General features: G+C 31.8%; 2 protein-coding genes across 2 annotated transcripts; both read left to right on the plus strand.

Moving 5' to 3' along the window:
- The first annotated feature begins 8,898 nt into the window (after positions 1 to 8,898).
- Positions 8,899 to 13,784, plus strand: LOC108224312 (uncharacterized). Its single transcript, XM_017398863.2, has 6 exons — positions 8,899 to 9,049; positions 9,149 to 9,217; positions 10,980 to 11,115; positions 12,453 to 12,590; positions 12,678 to 12,799; positions 13,423 to 13,784. Exons 2-6 carry the CDS (start codon positions 9,174 to 9,176, stop codon positions 13,580 to 13,582), a joined length of 600 nt encoding a protein of 199 aa, XP_017254352.1. The 5' UTR covers positions 8,899 to 9,049; positions 9,149 to 9,173; the 3' UTR covers positions 13,583 to 13,784.
- Positions 13,785 to 17,265: 3,481 nt separating this feature from the next.
- Positions 17,266 to 21,171, plus strand: LOC108226515 (probable rhamnogalacturonate lyase B). The gene is made up of 15 exons (XM_017401481.2): positions 17,266 to 17,408; positions 17,563 to 17,684; positions 17,797 to 17,853; positions 17,924 to 18,043; positions 18,125 to 18,250; positions 18,392 to 18,533; positions 18,715 to 18,885; positions 18,966 to 19,121; positions 19,200 to 19,306; positions 19,417 to 19,507; positions 19,596 to 19,737; positions 19,849 to 20,005; positions 20,147 to 20,263; positions 20,486 to 20,612; positions 20,698 to 21,171. Exons 1-15 carry the CDS (start codon positions 17,367 to 17,369, stop codon positions 20,935 to 20,937), a joined length of 1,917 nt encoding a protein of 638 aa, XP_017256970.1. The 5' UTR covers positions 17,266 to 17,366; the 3' UTR covers positions 20,938 to 21,171.
- Positions 21,172 to 21,505: the final 334 nt, after the last annotated feature.

Consider the following 21,505-nt stretch of genomic DNA (forward strand, 5'->3'; position numbering starts at 1 on the left):
GCTTCTTTTATTCTGCCTGCAACTATCAACGTGTGAAAGTTATAGATTAATATATAAATAAAATTATTATTTTTGTTTAAATTTCAGTAAAAACTTATTTCCATGATTTAGCAATATTTGAACTGTTTCAGTTTCATCAACTATTATGGATGAACATATATTATACAGTATATTCGGGGACTATTATAATACATATATATGTACTATTAAAAAAGTACATCAAATTAGTGGATGAAATCTTGTCAGTTTCTAATAAGATAAAGGTACTATATTGATTATAATAATCAAATATATAATTTAATGAATGTAGTATAATCGCTAATTAATCAACTAGTAGTATTTTATTAATGAAGATAATATTAACGATATCTGATGATAAGATTAACGGACTGTTATAGCTAGTGAGTCTCTTAAATTATGTTAGGACTTGAGATGCATAAGAATATTCTAGCTAGACGTGATCAATAGATTCCGAAAATGTTTATGAGTTGTTTGTCTAAATTGAGTAATTGAGAAATTTTATTATTATTAATGAGAATTAAGTAATTAAAAATTGTCTCAAAAGATTTGGAAATATTTTAGAAATTTTTTGGCTGAACATTAATTTTTCATAACTTGTGGATGCAAATTTCATAATCATGCAAGTATTGAAATGATATCCAACAGCAGCTTATTCATAATTAATATTTTTTTCCATCCCTCTTTTTAATTTTCGATATGTATTTTAAGATATATAAAGTTAAACTCAATATCTTCTTTTTCAAACTTTTATTCTATTTAATATTTATAATTTTATTTTAGAAAAAGTTTTAGAAATATATATTATTAAATTATATTTTATATACAAATCGTTATGTGAGCGACAAAAGTAAGGTGGGAATATATATAAATTTTAGTATTTTGAAGAATAATAATTTATTCATACTCATGAGTCACTTTCCACCACCTATATTGTATATATTAAAAATAAATATCTTCTTATTAAATATAATATATAATATATTAATGAACTTACATCTCTATTGCATTAACATGTGTTTAATTGATTATTTCTCAATTAAATAAATTTTTTTCTATTTATTGTTTTCAGTTCGTACTTATCTTATGATCAAGGTGATTGATCAAGCAACCCTGACCTATGTAGCTGTGCGAGTTTAGAAAGTTTTTGTTTTTCGTGCATGAGGATAACAAATTACCGCATTGGTCTAGATTACTCTTTGGCCTTTTGGCTATATGTGTAACCCTAGCATAAGAATCTCACACACATGGTCCAAGAATCAAAGTAATTGTTGTACCAAGATTAGAGTGATGTATACAGAATTACAGATGACAGCCGGGAAGTTTATTTTGTTTGAGAAAGCTAATTACCACTTACTAAACACATAGATTAGCTGTGATTAGCATGTGGTTTAGCTAGTGTAATCCTTTTTAAGTTGAAGTAATTAGACACTAGCTAGTGTAATCTAATTTAAGTTGAAACGAAATGCAAAATTAAGGAGCCAGGACTTGTTAAGTTATATATATTTCCCGAGATAGTGTATGACAAACACTTAACTTTATTTGCATATTAAACATTATTTACGGAAATTATCCATATTGATAATAATTAAAAAATGCTACTATGTCACTAAAAATATAAAGAGAACTTTTTTGTAAGGTGGTTAACACATGTAACGAACACGTTTATATGTACGGTAAACATCATGCACTTAGCTAGGTATCAATATTCATGTGTAAATTTATTGTTTAAGACTTAGAAACATAAAATATTGTTGTTCTCATTAAAATACATACTTAATAGAAATTATTTATACGTCAAATCAATTTTTAACTTATTTTTTGGATATAGTTATTAATAATTATAACTTATTAGGGAAGATATTAGTAATACAATAATTATTATTAAATTTTCAAATAATTATATACATTTTTATAAAATCAGATTTCAGAAATAAAAATAATATAATAAAAATTTTATTTTCAACTTCCGGCATTTGAACTTACAATTCCAAAATAAATTTATTATGCAAGTGATATATATATATATATATATATATATATACACGTGTGTTGGATATTAGTTATAAATTTTAATAATTTATAAAAAGATGTTATAAATATATTTGTAATAGAGTAGATTAAGGTGTTTCCGGTTATTTACCAAGTTAATAACTCAAATATTTATGATATAATATTTCATATTCAAGGAGAGAGAAGGATATGAAATATGGGTTTCAGAAATCAATTTTTTTCTTATATTATTATTTCCACTTATATCATTAAATATAAATTATCTCTTAATTTTCTTATAAAAAATATATTTATTCAAAAAATAAAAACTTACTTTACAATAAGTCGGTTGTAAAAAACCTCATTGCTATATACCTCCCTAAACAGTAGGCCTGACAATTTGACACGTAACACGCTAACACGAAACGAAACGACACGAAAAAAATGGATATGAGTTTTAATTTTCGATACACGAAACACGAAAGTATACGAACACGAAATTACACGATAGATTTCGTGTCGGATATGGGTTTTCATTTGGGGTACACGAAATATACGAAAGTACACGAAATATTTGTAGATTATATTTATTATATATATGTTATGATATATTAAATATGTAACTGAGTATAATGTATATATTTATATGTATGTGTGGATATATATTGTAAAAAATTGTATACAGGTATAAATATATCATTCACATTTAATAAATTTATAAAAGAAAATATATATTAAATCCATTTTTTGATTAAAAATATATATTAATATTTTTATATATAATATACACGAAATATACACGAAACGATTCGAATCGGATACGGGTTTCAAATTAGGTACATGAAATTAATAACGGGTGGATACGGGTTTCACCTTCGAGTACACGAAACACGAAAATACACGAAACGAAAGTATACGAAACGAAACGATTGCCACCTCTACTAAACAGTTGAAATGAAAAAATTGATGCTGATAATTGAGACACCCTACGACATGGATTGACACCAACGCTTGAAGCAGGGCGAAATCTAATGTAGGACAGAGTGCAGGAGACAACGACACGACTGAAAAACAAAAACTATGCACCACCAGGCCACTTCCAAAACTGCGGGCGCGCCTCCCTCCAAAATTCTCTCTCCAATTCTCTTGTTTACATCAGCACACAATATTGTCTTCTCAATACCACTCTCTTTCCTTCTTTCTACGGTGCAGGTTACTGGTTAGAATAAAAAGAAGGAAATTAAAAGTGAGATTTAAGTAAAAAATTATAAGTTAAAAAAAGTAGAAGTCTTAGACAAAAATTAGTATTACGTACTAACTTTTTGTAAGTATTTCTTACTTTTTATATAAACAGATTTAGAAATATAAAAGCCGAATTTTTTTTGAAAAAAGCAAGAAACTCTGTCTCCCAAACACGCACTATGCATCATTATGCATGTTAGAGTTTTGTACGGTGATTATCAGATAGTAGGTCAATCTTGCTGGTTTCAACAGATGTACAGAACCAAGTTTTCTTGTACCCTAAAAAATTTGTTTTTACCTTCTAATTACGGTTCAAAATATCATCGATCTAAACCGATAAATTATTTTATTTTTTCAGGTAAAATTTTATTTTAAAATATACGGTACAACCGTATACGCAATCTCAATTGCAGTCCTTGCAACTTTAAAATCAACTATTTTCAACCGGGATCAACCTTTTTAACGGTATCTAGAAAATAAGTTTAGAAATACGATTAATTTTCCAAATTTTCTTTAATTATTTAGATGATATTATAATATATATACCCGGTCAATGTTTGGATTAAATTTCTATTATTCGCTTAATTTCTAAACATTGTTTTCATGGATTAAGTCCATCAATATGAAAATAATATTTGATCTTATATCTATCTGTATTTATCGGTAAAAGACAAAAGACTCATTTAATAACAGGTGAATGAGAAGATTGTTAGGTTCATTCATATTTTTGTCAGGTTAAAAACGGTTGATTGAATTTTTTTGAAAAACACGTTTGATTGTGTTTTTTTTGACTGGATGACACTGAAAAGCTCCCGAAAGATTTATGCTAATTTTTTTCCGCTCAATCATCCACATAGGTTAACTTTTCAATGATTTTAATAGCACTGATATATCTTTTCAATGAATTAACTTGTGAATTTTAAACAAATATACAGTATTTTTAAACATTGAGCATGCTCTATATTGGGAAATTTTATTTTCTATATATTATTAATTATTTGCCCCAAACGCGCCCACAATATATATTTGAATCCTGCCCTAGAGTCTAGAGATGAGAAAGAATGACAAAGCTAACGAAAGAAGGCATCAAAAGAAGTGCTAATTAGATGCATCTACAGATGTAGAATAAGAAGTTATGCCAGAATCCAAGACTTGCTATACTTGTGCAATCACCAAAGAGGTGCACTTTTGCGATGACACAACCTTTCTTCAACTGATTCAACTTTTTGATAATCATTGCATAATTAAACTTCACATGTGATATATATATTTCATAACAAATCAGAATATATCATGTGATATTTGAAACAAGTTTGAATACTAATTTGAAATATATAACGTTATTCAATTAGAAAGAGTAATTAGAAATTAAAAAGAATTACTACGTTTCACAAAAAATGTTTAAAAAAATAAATATAGAGAAACTAGAAATTTGAAAATATTTTAATGTGTTTATTCAATTCATAAAAAAGTTACTTCTAAAAATTAAGTTATTAAAGTACAACGATCTAGAACCCTTTTGTCTAAGTTTAAAATTTCTTTTAGAAATGATCTCAAACTAATCTTTTGTCTGAGTTTAAAATTTCTTTTAGAAATGATCTCAAACTAATTTCCCAATTTTTGATTTTTTCTGATTTTAAGCCAATTTATGATTTATTACATAGATAAATATTTTTCAGTTTAAAATCAGAGAGTAACAGTTTTAAGTCATGATTTTAAGACCAAAACATGCTTCCCAACTAATGCTTGTTAAAAATTAAAGAGCTTACTGCACTTTGCAACCCTCTACTTTGCTCGAAAAACACTTTGGTACATAGACTTCTAAACGTGTCAGTTCGCCGTCCAAACTTCTAATCCGTTAGCAGTTTGCCCCATGCCGTTAAATTTTCCGTTAACTTTGATGTTAAAAATAGTTTACAGCAGTTTGCACCCCTAACTTTATATTTCGTATTAGTTTGCATCCTTGAAACACTTTTTCATTAAAATCAATCATATTTCGTTAAAAACAGAATCAAGTATATTTTAATTTAATAGTTTGTATCTATAAAAAGAATTTTTATAATACAATAATATCAAAAAAAAAATGCTTAAGTTTGCTAATTAACTAATTGAATAACTGAGCAAAATATTTGAAGTAAAAAATCGTCACTAAAAGTACGAAATAAAGACTAAACTTTATTTTATTATATTATTTGACAATGCAGACTAAAATTTATCTGTTCTAATATTTTTCGGATGAGCCAGAGTCGAACCTGGGGTCTTCCGGGACAACAGAGGATAAACCCACCACTTGAGTCACTAAAAAGACGATTTGAGAAAATGTACACGAGACTACAATTAGATAACTCAAGTGGTGGGTTTATCCTTTGATGTCCCGGGAGACCCCAGGTTCGACTCTGGCTCATCCGAAAAGTATTAGAACAGATAAATTTTAGTCTGCATTGTCAAATAATATAATAAAATAAAGTTTAGTCTTTATTTCGTACTTTTAGTGACGATTTTTTGCTTCAAATATTTTGCTCAGTTATTCAATTAGTTAATTAGCAAACTTAAGCATATTATTTTTTTAATATTATTGTATTATAAATTTTTTTATATAGATACAAACTATTAAATTAAAATATACTTGATTCTGTTTTTAACGAAATATGATTGATTTTAATGAAAAAATGTTTCAAGGATGCAAACTAAAACGAAATATAAAGTTAGGGGTGCAAACTGCTGTAAACTATTTTTAACATCAAAGTTAACGGAAAATTTAACGGAATGGGGCAAACTGCTAACGGATTAGAAGTTTGGAAGGCGAACTGACACGTTTAGAAGTCTATGTACCAAAATGTTTTTCGAGCAAAGTAGAGAGTTGCAAAGTGCAGTAAGCTCAAAATTAAATTGTACTACTTTTTTTTTGAAAAGAAATGTACTAAATGTACTTTATCATCATCAAAAAGATTCGGCATCATTTAATCCGAAACAGGTTGTTAAATGAAAACAAAAAGAACATCATTCAACAAACAGCAGAAAAACATCACAAATGCTCCACACCATTAAATCCCTGTTGCAATAATATATAAAAAAAAATATTTAAATACACGAGACGACCTAGTCTAGGACAAAGCCTTGAAACACCAAAGCAATCAAAAAGGCAACGAGAACACAGTTTGCAGATGTGTAGTGAAAGTTGTTTTGTTTGCCTCGCCCACTGATTTTGGTGTACGAAAAAAGAAATAAAATAAAAAGGAAAATGATGGGGCTAGGCTAGGCTAGAGATGGGTCAGTTTGTCCTGGCGTAGAGGCAATAACATGGAGAGAGTGACCTTTGAGTCCCGAATCAGTGTATTTGCCATGTATGTGGAGCCTTTTGTGTGAACTGGTGCACATAATTTGGCTGCCTAGTTGGTTGTTTTCAATTCTCAAGTTGGAGTTGTTCTGCGTTTCTTACATGCATTCTGATTTGTTTGGTGGAGTCTTCTGACAAGTTTACATGTTAGTCACTCTGGATACATCTAAACTAAAAATAGTTGTAGATAGTGGGTTTTTGTTTGTGAACAAATTTCTGAGCCTGGTTTTTTGAAAGAAATGACGCGGTGTAATGGAGCTGTGCAACACTGCATGCCACAGCTCATGTTTGCCAATTACCAGACTTGACGAGTGGTACACTGCTATGCTATGCAAGACGCGGATCTCCTCGGAGAAACACGGTCGATCCAGTAAAAGACACGAATACAAGCGTAGTTTATATTTTTCTAATATTTTTTATCACTCTAGATTCTTATAGATTATAGAAATGTTTATATAAAAATTTGAAAATGTATATATATTTTTTGAAAATTTACTTGGTGACTTCAAAGATTTGAATTACAAATCTGCCCATGTTAAATTCAAACATTTCAAGAAATCCATATAAATTAAAGCGTACATAAAAATTCAAATACAGCTCGATTAAATTGAAAGCGATAAAATTTAGCTAAGATTGATATCAGAAAAATGGATTATATTTAGTTTGGTGAAATACGAGTTATCAATTACTGATTCTGATTGAAATCGGCTCAATTAAATTGAAGACGATAAAATTTAGCTGGAATTGATTGCCGAAAGAATTGACCCTTTTGTTTCACCTAAAATTCTTTGTAGCTAAACCTGCGGGCAATTTTCTTTAGTTAGGGGTCATTTGATAACAGGTGAATGATAGGATTAATGGGTTGGTTCAGACTTCCATCTCGTTAGACGACACTAAAAAACTTCTGGACGACACATACCAAATTTTGGCCGCTCTGTCATCCAGCTAGGTTAACCCCTCTCCTCCAAGATAAAAAGAAATAACAATAATATTTTATATTTAATCTTTTTAAATTATCCTATATATATGTTTATATATAATAATTTTATATATTTGAATATTGAAAATTTTAACGTTTAAAATTTTTTATCTTTCAATGTATGTTAATGAGCTAAGTTATCAAAAAAATTTATAATACTTGTAGTTTAAAATTAAATACTTAAAGTATGAATTATATTATTAAATATTAAAATGAAAATCAATTATTTAACATGATATATATATATATATAGAAGAATATAATAATAAAATATAAGCATATGGTTGATAAAAATATAATTTATTTATAAATATAAATCGGCTAAAATTTATTTTATAAAATAATATTAATTATGCAACATGATATATATTAAAATATAATAATAATATATTTAAATATAATAATAATAATATATGAATATTTATAGTTTGATTATCGCTTTCAACTATAGTAATTAAATTTCAACCCAAATTAATGAGAAATATTTGATATAATATTTAAAATTATTTTAAAAATATATATTATATTTATATTTCAACCCAGATTAAAGAGAAATATTTTAAAAAATACATAACAACAATTGTTTGATAAAATAATACATTTAAAAGTATTTCTGTATTATAAGCTGGTCATCCAGATAAATTAGAAAAAATAATAACAAACAAGAATATTGTGTTAAGCTGGTCATCCAGATAAATTAGAAAAAATAATAATAAACAAGAATATTGTGTTCATTCAGAAATTCACGTCATCCAGAAATTCAACTCATCCAGAAATAATTGTTCATTTAACAAATGACCCCTTACTCTGATACGCAACTTCAAATTTCAATGTAATTGCATTACTGTATCTTGTAGTACGTCACATGTGTTTGTAATTTAAACTTTATAAAACTGTTTAATGATGTAAGACAGGAGAACTGTACATGTTGGACTCTAGAGACTTCTAGTTATGACGGACATGACCATACCAAAATTTTGTACGACTACAAATTATACCTATGTACTATAGTATAGATAGTATAGATTTATTTTTGTCAGAATTATATGGTGTATGGAAAAAATTAATCAAAATTAGGGCACGGTAAAATTAATAGTAATTCCTTAAAAAAAAAATCGCTTAACATAATCCAATATCTCTCATCCCCACTAGGCGTAATTCGCTTGAAGGTCTGGTCAAGTCTAGCCCAAAACATACAGTTCGGACTTGAGCCCACTAGTTTGGACTCTTAAGAACCCAACCAACAACCACGGGCTTCAAACCAACCACCAAAGCCCAAACACCAGGCTCACACCCTTGGAAATCACGCGGGTATTAATGACGATGGTGTTCTTATCTCGTGGGTACCCAAATTTATAGTACGAAGACTTTGAACCTATACATACACATATCCAATCTATACATACAAATCATCGAGATTTCTCTTTAGATTCGATCATCACATCGATTGATCGCAGATCCATCGATTATCAGCTCAATCTGTAAATCATCTGTTTCGCTGTGAAATTCTGTTTTTCTAATTAATTAATCGTTTTTATTTAATCATCATTTTTATTTATTTATTTGTGTTTTTGTTGCAGGTGATTTTGATTTGTAGAGATAATAATGGCTGAAGCTTCTGATCAGGCGACAACTCTCTGCAGTCATTGGTAATATCACGTAATTAAATTAATTATAAATATATTGATAATATTGTTTGTGTGTTACGGTTTGAGTTTGATATGTGTGGTTGATTGTGCGACTGGTTTAAGTACATTCAGTTTTGTGAATTTTGTAGTTTTTCGATGTGTGATGGTTAGGATTTTGATTTTGTGTGAATTGCGGTTGTTGCGATGAATGGATATAGTTTGGTGAGTTTGATTTGTAGATGCTCGCACTGAATTAGTAGAGATATAGGTGAATACGTGATGTGATTGTTGTTTATTTGTATTTGTAACCATTTGCCAATCCGCGATGTTAAATCTGTGGTTTGGTCATTGGGAAATTTACTGAATTGTGTTTTTTTCTGAGCTGAATGATGGTTAGATGTGGTCCATCTGATTGCGTAATGTGATTGTTGATTATCTGTATACGTAACCCTTTGCCCAATCCGGGTACTAAATCTGTCAATGGGGTAATAAATTTTGTTTTATTGGCCATAGGTGCTTATTTGTTATTTGCGAAATAGTTTATATGGATTTTAGGTGTGCTACACATATTATGTCTTACAACTATTATTATTTGGAAATATGGATTTGTAAGCTTCTACATTTTCTGTGTAAAATTCCTTATAAACATTGAAGCTCATATAAAGCACTTAGGCCCTGTTTGGAAGTTAGAGGTTTGGGGCAAAATTAGAAGTTTGGGGTGGTTTAGAAGTTTGACCACTAAAATCCGTTAATATAAGTGCTTGGTAGTTAGCAGATTGAAATAGAGGTTTGGACCCAAAAAGCTAATTCTGAAAAAGCTATTTTGAGGAGCTTTTTGGGTTAGAGGTTTTGGTTTGTGTCAGAAAAAGCTAATTAATCAGCCATTAACCAAACAGTTCTACGAGAAACAGCTAATTCAATCCGCTAGTCAAAACACTTATTTCAATCCACTAGTCAAAACATCTAATTCAATCCGCTAACAGCTAACCGCTAATCCCCAAACAGGGCCTTATTTCTTATCTCCAGCTAAAGTAGATATAATCATATGTAATGAAAGATCACAACTCACAACACTCAAGATAGAGATTGTGTGACTTAAAGAGGAATTGAAAAATACTAATGAAGTCTGTACTTGTAATTGACATCTAGTTTTTTGGATGTTAACTTCGATCTACTAATTACGATATTGAAGAATATAAAAATATCTATATAATTTGGTATCAAGCTAGATAGTTAATTAGTACTCCCTCCGCCCCCCTCAATTCTTTATATTGGAGAGGGACACGGAGACCAAGACAATGTATAAAAAATGAGTAAAGTTAGATGTAAAGTGGGTAAAGTGGTGGGACTTATCAATATTTAATAATAGATTTGAGATAGTGGAGGAAAGTAGTGGGTGTAATAGTAGTTTTTATTGTTAAATATGAGATAGTAGGAGAAGATAATGGGTGTAATAATGAGAAAAACTTACTATTTATAGTAACGTAAAGAAATGATAGGGACATCCCAAAATAGTAACTGTAAAGAAATGAGAGGGACAGAGGGAATATGTGACAAGAAACATGATTTATCTTCCGTTTTCTTTTGGTCTTTTGTTATTTCGTACCTTTGAAGATTTATCCTCCCAGTGAACTCAATAAAACTTGATTTTATCATTGAATGGTGTTGGTGTGCATTTAGGTTTTACCTGGCGTTTTTCCATATGTTTATCGCATCTTCTTTCATTATTTGATTTGTCTAATTTAACTTAATGACTGATTCACATAGATGTATATATTTTCAGTGACAGAGACATTCCTTCTTCAAATATTGACTTGCACTATGCTCACTGCTCCCGGAATCTTGAGAAATGTAAAGTATGCAGTGATATGGTCCCCAAAAAATATGCTGAAGAACATTTCCTAAGCACCCATGCACCAGTATGTCATTTTGGCTGATAACTTGTAACTTACTGAAACTGTTTCCGTTTCCAAGGGTTATATATGCGTAGCTACTGCATTCCACACAATACATATGCTAATGTGTGCTGTATTGAAAAAGTACCTGTAATTGCTCATGCATGACACCTTTTTCAGTTGTAACTTTCTTATTTTTCTTCTGGATACCACTGGGAGATGTCACTTTTTGTTTTTGTGAGAACACACACACACACACATAGAGAATAGTTATAATGTTTTAGGATCTTCAGGAGGATCCATGTACAGTCCTAAGATAGTCATAATGTTTTAGGATCTTTAGAGTAGATGAAATTTTGGAAATTTAGGGAAGTTAGAAGTATGATTTAATTACAATCAAGGATAATCAGCAAAACTGGTTATACAAATTTAAGAATATATGAAAGAACGGAAGCAATAAATTTTATCAGGGAACTCTGTAGATTAACTTTTTTGGGTATCACTAAGAATCATCAATTATTTGTAAGGAACTATGAAGGGCTATGAGCCACGCCTCTGTCCACAACACAACTCTAGTTATATGGGCTATAAATTTAGTTAAGCATCTTGAAGTAGTTCGCACAAATTAAACCACTAGTAATAAAATAAACATATAAAAACATATACACTAGTAGTTTGAACTTTGCAGAGCAAGTATTATCCCATAAATCTGTAGTATAAGTTCCAATTTACTTTAAATTATTGGTTTAGAAAATTGTTTAAACACTAGAGCAGATGTTACTGTTTTAAGTTATATAATTCCTCGGAGTTATACATCTTTGTAATGCTGTGTCGTGGATGAAATATTTAATGGTTTCTGTGCTACTTGTTGATGCTCCAACTGTGTTGTTGACTGATGGTTGATTGTGGAGTAAGTGGATGAAACTGTTGGTGTTATAATGATGATTTCCTTGTGCATTTTCATGGATTTGTAGCAGAAGGATGTCGGAATTACATGCCCTGTTACCAAAACACGTGTTTAGAGAACTTAGACTTAAAAAGAAAGTTATATTTCTTATTTTTTTTTACTAAAACTAAGAGTTAAGTTTTGTACAACAGAGTAAGTTAAGTAGATTAGGTTAACAATCTAGAGTGAAGTTAGAGCGGAAGTTTGAGAATTCTTGACAGACACTCCTAATCATATTTCTTCTTTTGGAATTGTGCATTTACAGGAAATCATAGACCTGCACTCTATGTACACAACCATTAGCTACTTTGAAGTACAAGCTTACTGTGAAAGGCTTCTTTAATACTTATAACACAGTGTCTTTAATTTTGTGATTTGATTTTTTGCTGGTTATCTTACTATTTTTCTGGAGCAGGTTTCCTGCTCACTCTGCAGTCGATCCATGGACCGTGAAGTTTTGGCTGTTCATAAAGGTGAGAATTGTCCTCAACGAATCGTGACATGTGACTATTGTGAGTTCCCATTGCCAGCGGTTGATCTGTTTGAGCATCAGGTGGTAACCTGTAGATTCATTTGGTTATATATAAGTAAACATCTTGGAGTTCGAATTCTAATTTTTCAACTCTGTATTATACATTAGGAAGTCTGTGGAAATCGGACGGAGTTATGTAATCTATGTAACAAATATATAAGACTGCGTGAACGAAGTAACCATGAGAGCATATGCAATGGTGTTCAGAATATTCCTCCAGAGCCTTTCAGGTAACTTAAAGGACCTGTTCTAGAAAATTATTAATGTTTTTAAGATGTATTTCTATAAATTATATATTCATTCATATTTCTCAGTTGCACTTGCATGGTTTCCAGAGTGATGCAACAATTTTGGTTTTATGCATACATATCGCAAGATGAATATATGATGTTAAACTCTGTAATAACTAATAAAATATGATAAATAAAGATTCATACTTGCTTGTAGATGGCTTCTTCAAACAAGTTAAATTTAACATACTTTTGTGTCATACCACAAGTGTGAATATGTCCGTTAAAGTTATTTATATCTTGTCGTTTGTCCATAAAGAGAGTTTGTAGTAAAGATTATGTTAACCATCATGCTTTAAATTTGCAAGTGATGTACTATTGTACTTCGCTTTCAAGATACCTGTACATATTGACTGCAGTTTATCGCATTTATTCGTGATTGTTATAGCCAATCATTATTACAGCTCTGAGATATTATTTGCTTTCCCATTTTGGTCCTCATTGACTTTACAAGACAAGCATTTATCTCTTTCTTCTTTTAATCATTTAATCAATAGATTATGCAACTATATTTTGAGAAAATTTTACTTTGAATTTATGTCATTTGTCATGTTCTTTTGAAGGAGCACGGGGGAGACTGAAAGAGGGCGTCGTCCTCAAAGAAGGCAGCCTGCAGGATTTTCCACCAAAAGCCTTATATTTACCATAGCAATAACTGGGCTTGCTGTGGTTTTAGGGTCTCTGCTGTTTCAGAGTAAACATGAAAACAGTCCAATGCATTAGAAAATAAAGGCCTATAATCTTTTGTATGTGTTCTGTGTAAGCAAATTCCACCTGTCCCCATGTAAACAATTTTCTTGCATATTTGCTTTTCTCGTGAGATATTTCTCATTATCCAGCTCTAGTAGATATGGCCTGATGTTCTGTATGACATTGAAATAAAGTATTATTCTGAATTTGTATAAATAAGTAAAAATGTTTCTTATGTTGTAGCAATGTCAGGTTGCTTGATTCAGATAGTCGCACTTGTTTTGCTTGATGAGAATGATATATTTCACTTTTAGTTTATCGGCACGAGCTCATCTGATCTCTGTAAACCTCTGTAAACAATAAATGTTAGTTTGTTATAGTATAGGAGTATAAAGAATGTTCGGAACAATATATATTTCACAGTGTCACAATTTTACATGTCTCTTGTAATGTTGTTAGTTGGTAGCACCAGGGATTGTTCTTCCTTGGCATTTGTGGCAGTGGCGATGATCCGGGGCTATGTCCTCTTATCTCAGAACCAGACTATGACAGAGTACAGACAACATAGATAAGAGATAAATGGGTATTATCAAATTGGGGGCTGTTATACAGCCACCGTTGGATAGGGAACCACCAGATCAGGGCCGTAGGATGGCAAAGACTCCCCGCAATGAAACATTGCGGGTACTCAAGACCCCGCAATGTTTCATTGCGGGTACTTAAGTCCCCACAATGTTACATTGCGGGTACTTAAGTCCCTGCAATGAAACATTGCAGGGAACTCTGAAAACATTTTACTTCCCCAAACTATCCTTCCATTACTTTAGTTTTAGTTTTAGTTAACATTTTTACTTTCATTTTAAATTTTAAATTATTTTCATTCATTTTAAATATACGATTATCTTTATTAATTCAAGATATATATATATATATATATATATATATATATATTAATTTAAATTTAAAGATTATTATTCATAATAATTATATCACTAGAATGTATAATAATATTAAATTATTTGTATATCACAAATATTTTAAAATATTTAATTGTTTATAATTTTAAATTACAAAATTATTTTTTCTTACTATTATTTGAAAATTATAATTGTTTTATATGATATATTTGTTTAAAATTTTAATTTTAATTATTATACTAATACACTAGATCACTCGAATGTGATAAACCAAGATCCAACCCAATGACTATAATCCCGATAAAACTTTTCCACCTCATCTAAATTATAATTTTAAATCGTTCACTTCTTCCAAAACTTGTATTATCATTCTTTTTCCCACTATTATCATGACAATCATCTTCATCATCAACAAAAATAATCTTTTTTTTCCCTTTATCAACATAATTATCATCTTCAACATAAATTATCTCATTCACAACATTACCTTTTTTCCTAAGCATAAAAGGATTTGTAACGGAAGCATAATCAAAATTATCATGATCACTGGAAAAACTAGAATCATTATCAAATAAATATGCCATAAGGTAAGGAGGAGTACCTTTTTTTGATTTTTAAAACGTTCGGAATCAAAGAATGAAATGGGTGAAGGAGATAGAGTAATTTTGTTGTAAATGGTAGGTAAAAAATATTGATTACGGACCCCGCAATGTTTCATTGCGGGTACCAATACTCCACGCAATGTTTCATTGCGGGTACCAATACACCCCGCAATGTTTCATTGCGGGTACCAATACACCCCGCAATGTTTCATTGCAGGGAACTTTTACTCCCCGCAAAGAAACATGGTGGGTGTCTTTTAAAAAGTAAACTACCCGCAATGACTCATGGCGGGTGTCTTTTAAAACAAATAAACTATCCACCTCACCCAGCCACCTTTCAAATGAAGATTTAACACCCCACAATGATTCATTGCGGGGTACATAATCCCCACAATGTTTCATTGCGGGTATGAAACTTAGATAAACTGTCCCTGCTATGCTTCATTGCGGGGAGGATAATATTACTTATTTTATTCAAAATATTTGAAAAAGTTCAATAAACTGTAAGAATTTATTCATCTTTAGCTGGAAAACATTAATATATGTGTTCTTATTAATATTTAACTAATTTAAGTGACATTTAATAATAATTTAGATATTTCTCTTTGATTTGTATTTGTTCGAGTATATTTGAAAAAACTACTTGTACATACGAGAATTGGAAAAAGTTAATAATTTATCAAAAATTATTAAATTCTAGCAAAAAATACTAATTATATGTGTTCTTACCAATATTCAACCAATTTAAGTGATGTTTATTTATAATTTCGATATTTATGTTCGAGTACATTTGAAAACACTACCAATATAAAAGAGAATTGGAAAAAGTGAAAATTTTGTAATAAAATAATTCAACTTTAGCTACAAAAAGTTAATTAACCTTAAAATAGCATGTGAACTACATAGTTCAAACATGTGTTCGATATATTTAAGAAACAAGCAGCAGTATTCAAATAAGTAAAATTATTAGTATAGCAAAAAGACATAAAATAGTTAATAAGATAAAAAATATATAGAAATTCGATTAAAAATTATTCATATATTGTATTAAGAAAAATCAAAATTTTCTCACTATTTCTAACCTTAACAATATTTTTAATTTAATTTAAAAATGTTAAATGATAACAATTTAATATGATAAACTTTACAAGACATATGATATGTGAAGGGAGGGGTAAAAGGGTCCAGGGAATAAAAAGAGACTCCCCGCAATGAAACATTGCGGGGACTTGTATACCCGCAATGATTCATTGCGGGGTCTTTCATACCCGCAATGTTTCATTGCGGGGTTGCAATGTTTCATTGCGGGGAGTCTTTTTTTTAGCCGTAGGATCACAGAATGGAGGGACTTGATCTGGTGGCTGGAAACCGGTCCCTATCCACCGGTGGCTGTGGACCGGTTTCCTATCAAATTCCATTCTGTTGCGTTGTACTCTCTCTGCCTTTACATTGGAGGACCAGGATGTCGGTTCTATAATTTATTTTTAAGATTTTATTTATCTTAGATTTTTATTCTGAAAAATAAAATTTTAAAAATAAGTTATAGGAGCATTAAACTCACCGAGAAAGCCCATAATATATATATATATTGAATGGTACAGAGGGAGTATTCCTTCCTCAATTTCCCGTGGACCAAATGCCACATTTCTTGCATTAGTTTCAATTCTGACTTGCCATGTTCTTTTTGTTGTTATATTCTTGTGCCTAATCTAGTTAGTACGATGCATCTTTCAAGTGTTTTCTTTTTCTCCTCTGTCGAGAGAATTGTCTTTCTGCGTAAAGGGAAGAAAATACATGACCTAGCAGCACATTGTTGATGAGCCTGTTAACTGGGGTTATATAATATGATCGCCTCACTTCCTCTCTGGTTTACATTTGTTCTTCCGGGCTTGTGGATTCTAGCGGAATCTTATTCGTTACACGGTGAGGAGTGGCTGGTTTGCATCGAAAGGTGCTTAAATTCGACCATTTACATAACAATTGCAGTTCCACTTCTGGGTACTTTTCCTTGAAGATATTTACATTCAACAGCCTTTAGGAAGAAGATAACTAGATAAGCATGCTCATAACGAAAACTAGGGTTTTTTCTGTATGCTTTGTTTCTAATTTAAGCAAACCCTTGGCTTAGCTGCTTGCCTACCTTGTCCATTAATATGGCCATTACTTCAAGTCTTTTCATCTTAAGTCTTAACTGTTAAATAGCATTATGCATAAGTGATGTGCATCATCACATAGCGTTTGTATGTTTTTATCTAACTCCTTAGCATTGAGACCTGTTGTGCAAAAGTCTCGAAATTCATGGCGCCTCTTGGGGTCAGATTGTCTGTTGAAGAAAGCCACGTATGTTTACATATTCTTTCGTTTAGAACATCAAGTGTTAAGCATCCTGCCTACAGAGATTGATTTAAGAAAACAAAAATTCGGGTTTTATTACACTCTGCAAAGAATTGTTACCTTAATATGTTGCTCATAGAGTATCGTCCTGCTTTCGTAGGTGGTTATTGATAATGGCTTGCTCCAAGTCACACTCTCCAATCCTGATGGCATTGTCACTGGTTTAAGATACAACAACATTGACAATTTGCTTGAAGTTCTTAACGCTGAAAGTAATCGCGGGTAATTGATAGTACATTGTATTTGATCATCACCTGTGTAGAAAGTGTATTCTATTTTAGACTAACAATTATCAGTAGCTTGATTCTTGTCTGATCCATAATGCAATGTTTAGGTACTGGGATATTGTATGGAGTGCAGAAGGAACAGCGAGGGGTGGAGTATTTGAAGTGTATGTATGCCATCGAAAAATCATCTATATAGCAATGCTGGCATGAACTCAAAAACTGTCTCTGTGGCAGGATCAAAGCGACAACTTTCAAGGTTATAGTGGAAACAGATGAACAAGTTGAGGTGTCATTTTCGAGACCATGGGATCCTTCTCTCCAGGGAAAACTAGCTCCCTTAAACATCGACAAAAGGTTTCCCTCTTTTCCATTTTTTTGCTGCATAGATATTGTAGTCTTAGTATCAGAAAGATTCACATTTTGTTCTCTCTTTAGGTTCATATTGCTTCGTGGTTGCCCAGGTTTCTATTCCTATGCCATCTACGAACACTTAGGTTCAATGGATTGGCCTGCATTCAGCCTCAGTGAAACCAGAATTGCATTTAAGCTTCGGAAAGACTTGTAAGCTTTCAGTTCTGTAGCTTTTTTATGTGTTAGAATAACATCAGGAACTTGACTTGAAAGTTTGGATTGGAATTTTACAATCATTAGTCGTGAAATCTCAATTGTTAGCCATAACTGAGTTGGCAAAATTGATTATAGATTTCATTACATGGCTGTAACGGATAATAGGCAAAGGTACATGCCCCTACCAGATGATCGCGCACCTGGGAGAGGTCAACCACTAGCTTACCCTGAAGCTGTCCTACTTGTTAACCCTGTGGAGCCTGAACTAAAAGGACAGGTTACAACCTTATAGTCTGCTCTCATATCACATTATATATCTGAAGGCATAATTTCTGTGTATGCTCTCTCTATACTTTGTTGGGGTCGGCTTTTTGAATGCCTAAGTATGTGGTAACTTAACATGGTGTCAGAGGGCTGCGAGATGACATTTTTATAAAATTTCTGGCTATGCTACGCAGGTGGATGATAAATACCAGTACTCGTGTGAGAACAAAGATCTAAAAGTCCATGGTTGGATAAGTACTAATCCAGCCGTGGGGTTCTGGCAAATTACAGCCAGTGATGAGTTCAGGTCAGGCGGGCCTGTCAAACAGAACCTCTCCTCGCATGTGGGACCCACTTGCCTCGCTGTAAGTGACGTATATTTATTAGTTCTTGGTCACATATTTTAGACTTACAGCTGCTGATGTTGTTCATGTGGTTTTATCAGATGTTTCTCAGTGGTCATTATGCCGGTGAGGAGTTGTGTCCTAAATTTGAGCAGGGTGAGGCGTGGAAGAAAGTTTTTGGACCAGTTTTCATATATCTGAACTCTGTAATGGATGGAAATGATCCACTCACACTCTGGGATGATGCCAAAAATCAGGTGCTTTAGTGCTCTGTATTTATGAACAGAAGCAAAAGGAAGACTGCAGACTACTTATTAGTTTTTGTTAATCATCAGATGTCGGTTGAAGTGGAAAGGTGGCCTTATAGTTTTCCAGCATCAGAGGACTTCCCATCATCAGATCAACGTGGAAATGTTAGCGGTAGACTATTAGTTAAGGACAGGTAGCAGATCTCTTTTAACTGTTTGTTGTTCTTGACTTCACGGCTTACGAGTTTTCTAGTATTTGAGGCTTTTTTCATCTGATCAATACCAATGTAACTGTGTCTCTCAGCTACATTGACAAGGATTTACTACCAGCTAAGGGAGGTTATGTGGGATTAGCGCCACCAGGAGATGCTGGTTCGTGGCAAAGAGAATGCAAGGTAATATATCTTGCAGTTAGTTATGTTTCTAATTGCAAATATCTAATTGCACCAGATTCCAGGAACTGATTACATGGTGATTCTTCAGGACTATCAGTTCTGGACAAATGCAGATGAGTCGGGCTACTTCTCCATAAAAAACATACGCGTTGGAAACTATAATTTGTATGCTTGGGTACCAGGATTCGTTGGAGATTACAAATATGATGTTCTATTTACCATTACTGAAGGTACTCATAATTAAATAATTACTATAAGTCCTTTATTGTGTTCATGATTACTGTTGGTAGATGCTAATCTTGTTGTCTTTTCATCTTTGTTTTTAATAAATATTAAAACAGGCTGCGATATTGATGTGAAAGATCTTGTGTACGAGCCTCCAAGAGATGGGCCAACACTATGGGAAATCGGGATCCCTGATCGCTCAGCTGCCGAATTCTATGTACCAGATCCTAATCCGAACTACATTAATCCAATTTTAGGCAATCCTGCAGATAGGTAATTTAATCCTTCAGATGGTCTTAATGATATAATAGCCATGACCATGACAAAAGCTAACTCTGTGTTTACAAAGATGCAAATACTCCTTTATTAAGGCATCCTAGAAAGCGGAGAATGATTAATGTATGATTACTGCAGGTTTAGGCAGTATGGATTATGGGAAAGGTACGCAGAGCTATATCCTGATAGTGATTTAGTGTATACAATTGGCGAGAGCGACTACAAGAAAGATTGGTTTTTTGCTCAGGTTACAAGGTACTATCATGATACTCCTAATCTAAACTCGCCTACTCAAAAGAGTTCTGATAGCATGTTAATCCATAAACTCTTAAAGTATAATACGATCATGGTAATCTCCTAACACCTTGAGGTTTTTGGAGAATTTGGTCACTTAACATGGTATCAGAGCTCAGGCTCGCGGGAGTCATGGTAAGCCCTCCTCCTAACACGCTTAGGTTTTGGGATGTCGAATTATAGGAAAAAGGATGGCAAAACTTATCAAGGAACCACTTGGCAGATCAAGTTTAAGCTTGACAATGTAGATCAAACCGGAACATACAAGCTAAGAGTGGCTATCGCAGAAGCAACCCTATCCGAATTGCAGGTATCCACTAAGATTCATTTTTCTGGCAACCTTATTTTCACAATGCAAGTGCACATTCCATCATTTAAGTCCTCTTTACTGGCAGATTCGGATGAATGACCAAACAACAAGTCGCCCTCTATTCACGACAGGACTGATTGGGAGGGCTAACTCCATCGCGAGACACGGGATCCATGGACTATACTGGCTGTACAATGTGGATGTACCAGGAAAGCAAGTGATTCAAGGTGATAACACCATTTATTTGACACAATCAAGAAGTGCTAGTCCTTTCCAGGGCATCATGTATGATTACATTCGTCTCGAAGGGCCTGCAACTCACTAAGTTTATGGGGGCTCTGTAGGAATGCATGCACAGCCTCCCCGGAGATATTGATCTGACATTGTTGCTTTTGTTTAGAAGACTTTGAGAGGTTGCAGCTTGATAGTAACACGTGTGTGCATGTCTGTGTTATAATCTAGTGCAAATTTATCAAGATACATGTAAAATATTCATTTTATTTCATCTAGAATTTAAAAACATCCGAAATTTTATAATATTATTTTTGTTATGTTTTTAGTGCAGAATTTTTTTTATATTAGAGTTTATTTGTTATATAGATTATTTGGATATCAAACAAATTTTAATAAATTTTAAATAATCTCAATTAAATATTATCAAATTTATAAGTATAATTAAATTCTGATTGAATACCACTAGATTTTGTAATATAATTTAAAATTTTATTTGAATACCTCAAAATTTCTCAAAATTCCGATGTATTTTCTAAATTTCAGTTGAATACACTCAGATTTCATGAATGGATTTTTTTTCTTCTAAATTTCAATTGAATACACCTGCTAGACTTTTCTAACACTAATTCCAGTTCTCTTCTAAAAATTATAATATTATT

Source organism: Daucus carota, chromosome 6 (assembly GCF_001625215.2).
Source record: "Daucus carota subsp. sativus chromosome 6, DH1 v3.0, whole genome shotgun sequence".
In the NCBI taxonomy this organism is placed as follows: domain Eukaryota; kingdom Viridiplantae; phylum Streptophyta; class Magnoliopsida; order Apiales; family Apiaceae; genus Daucus; species Daucus carota.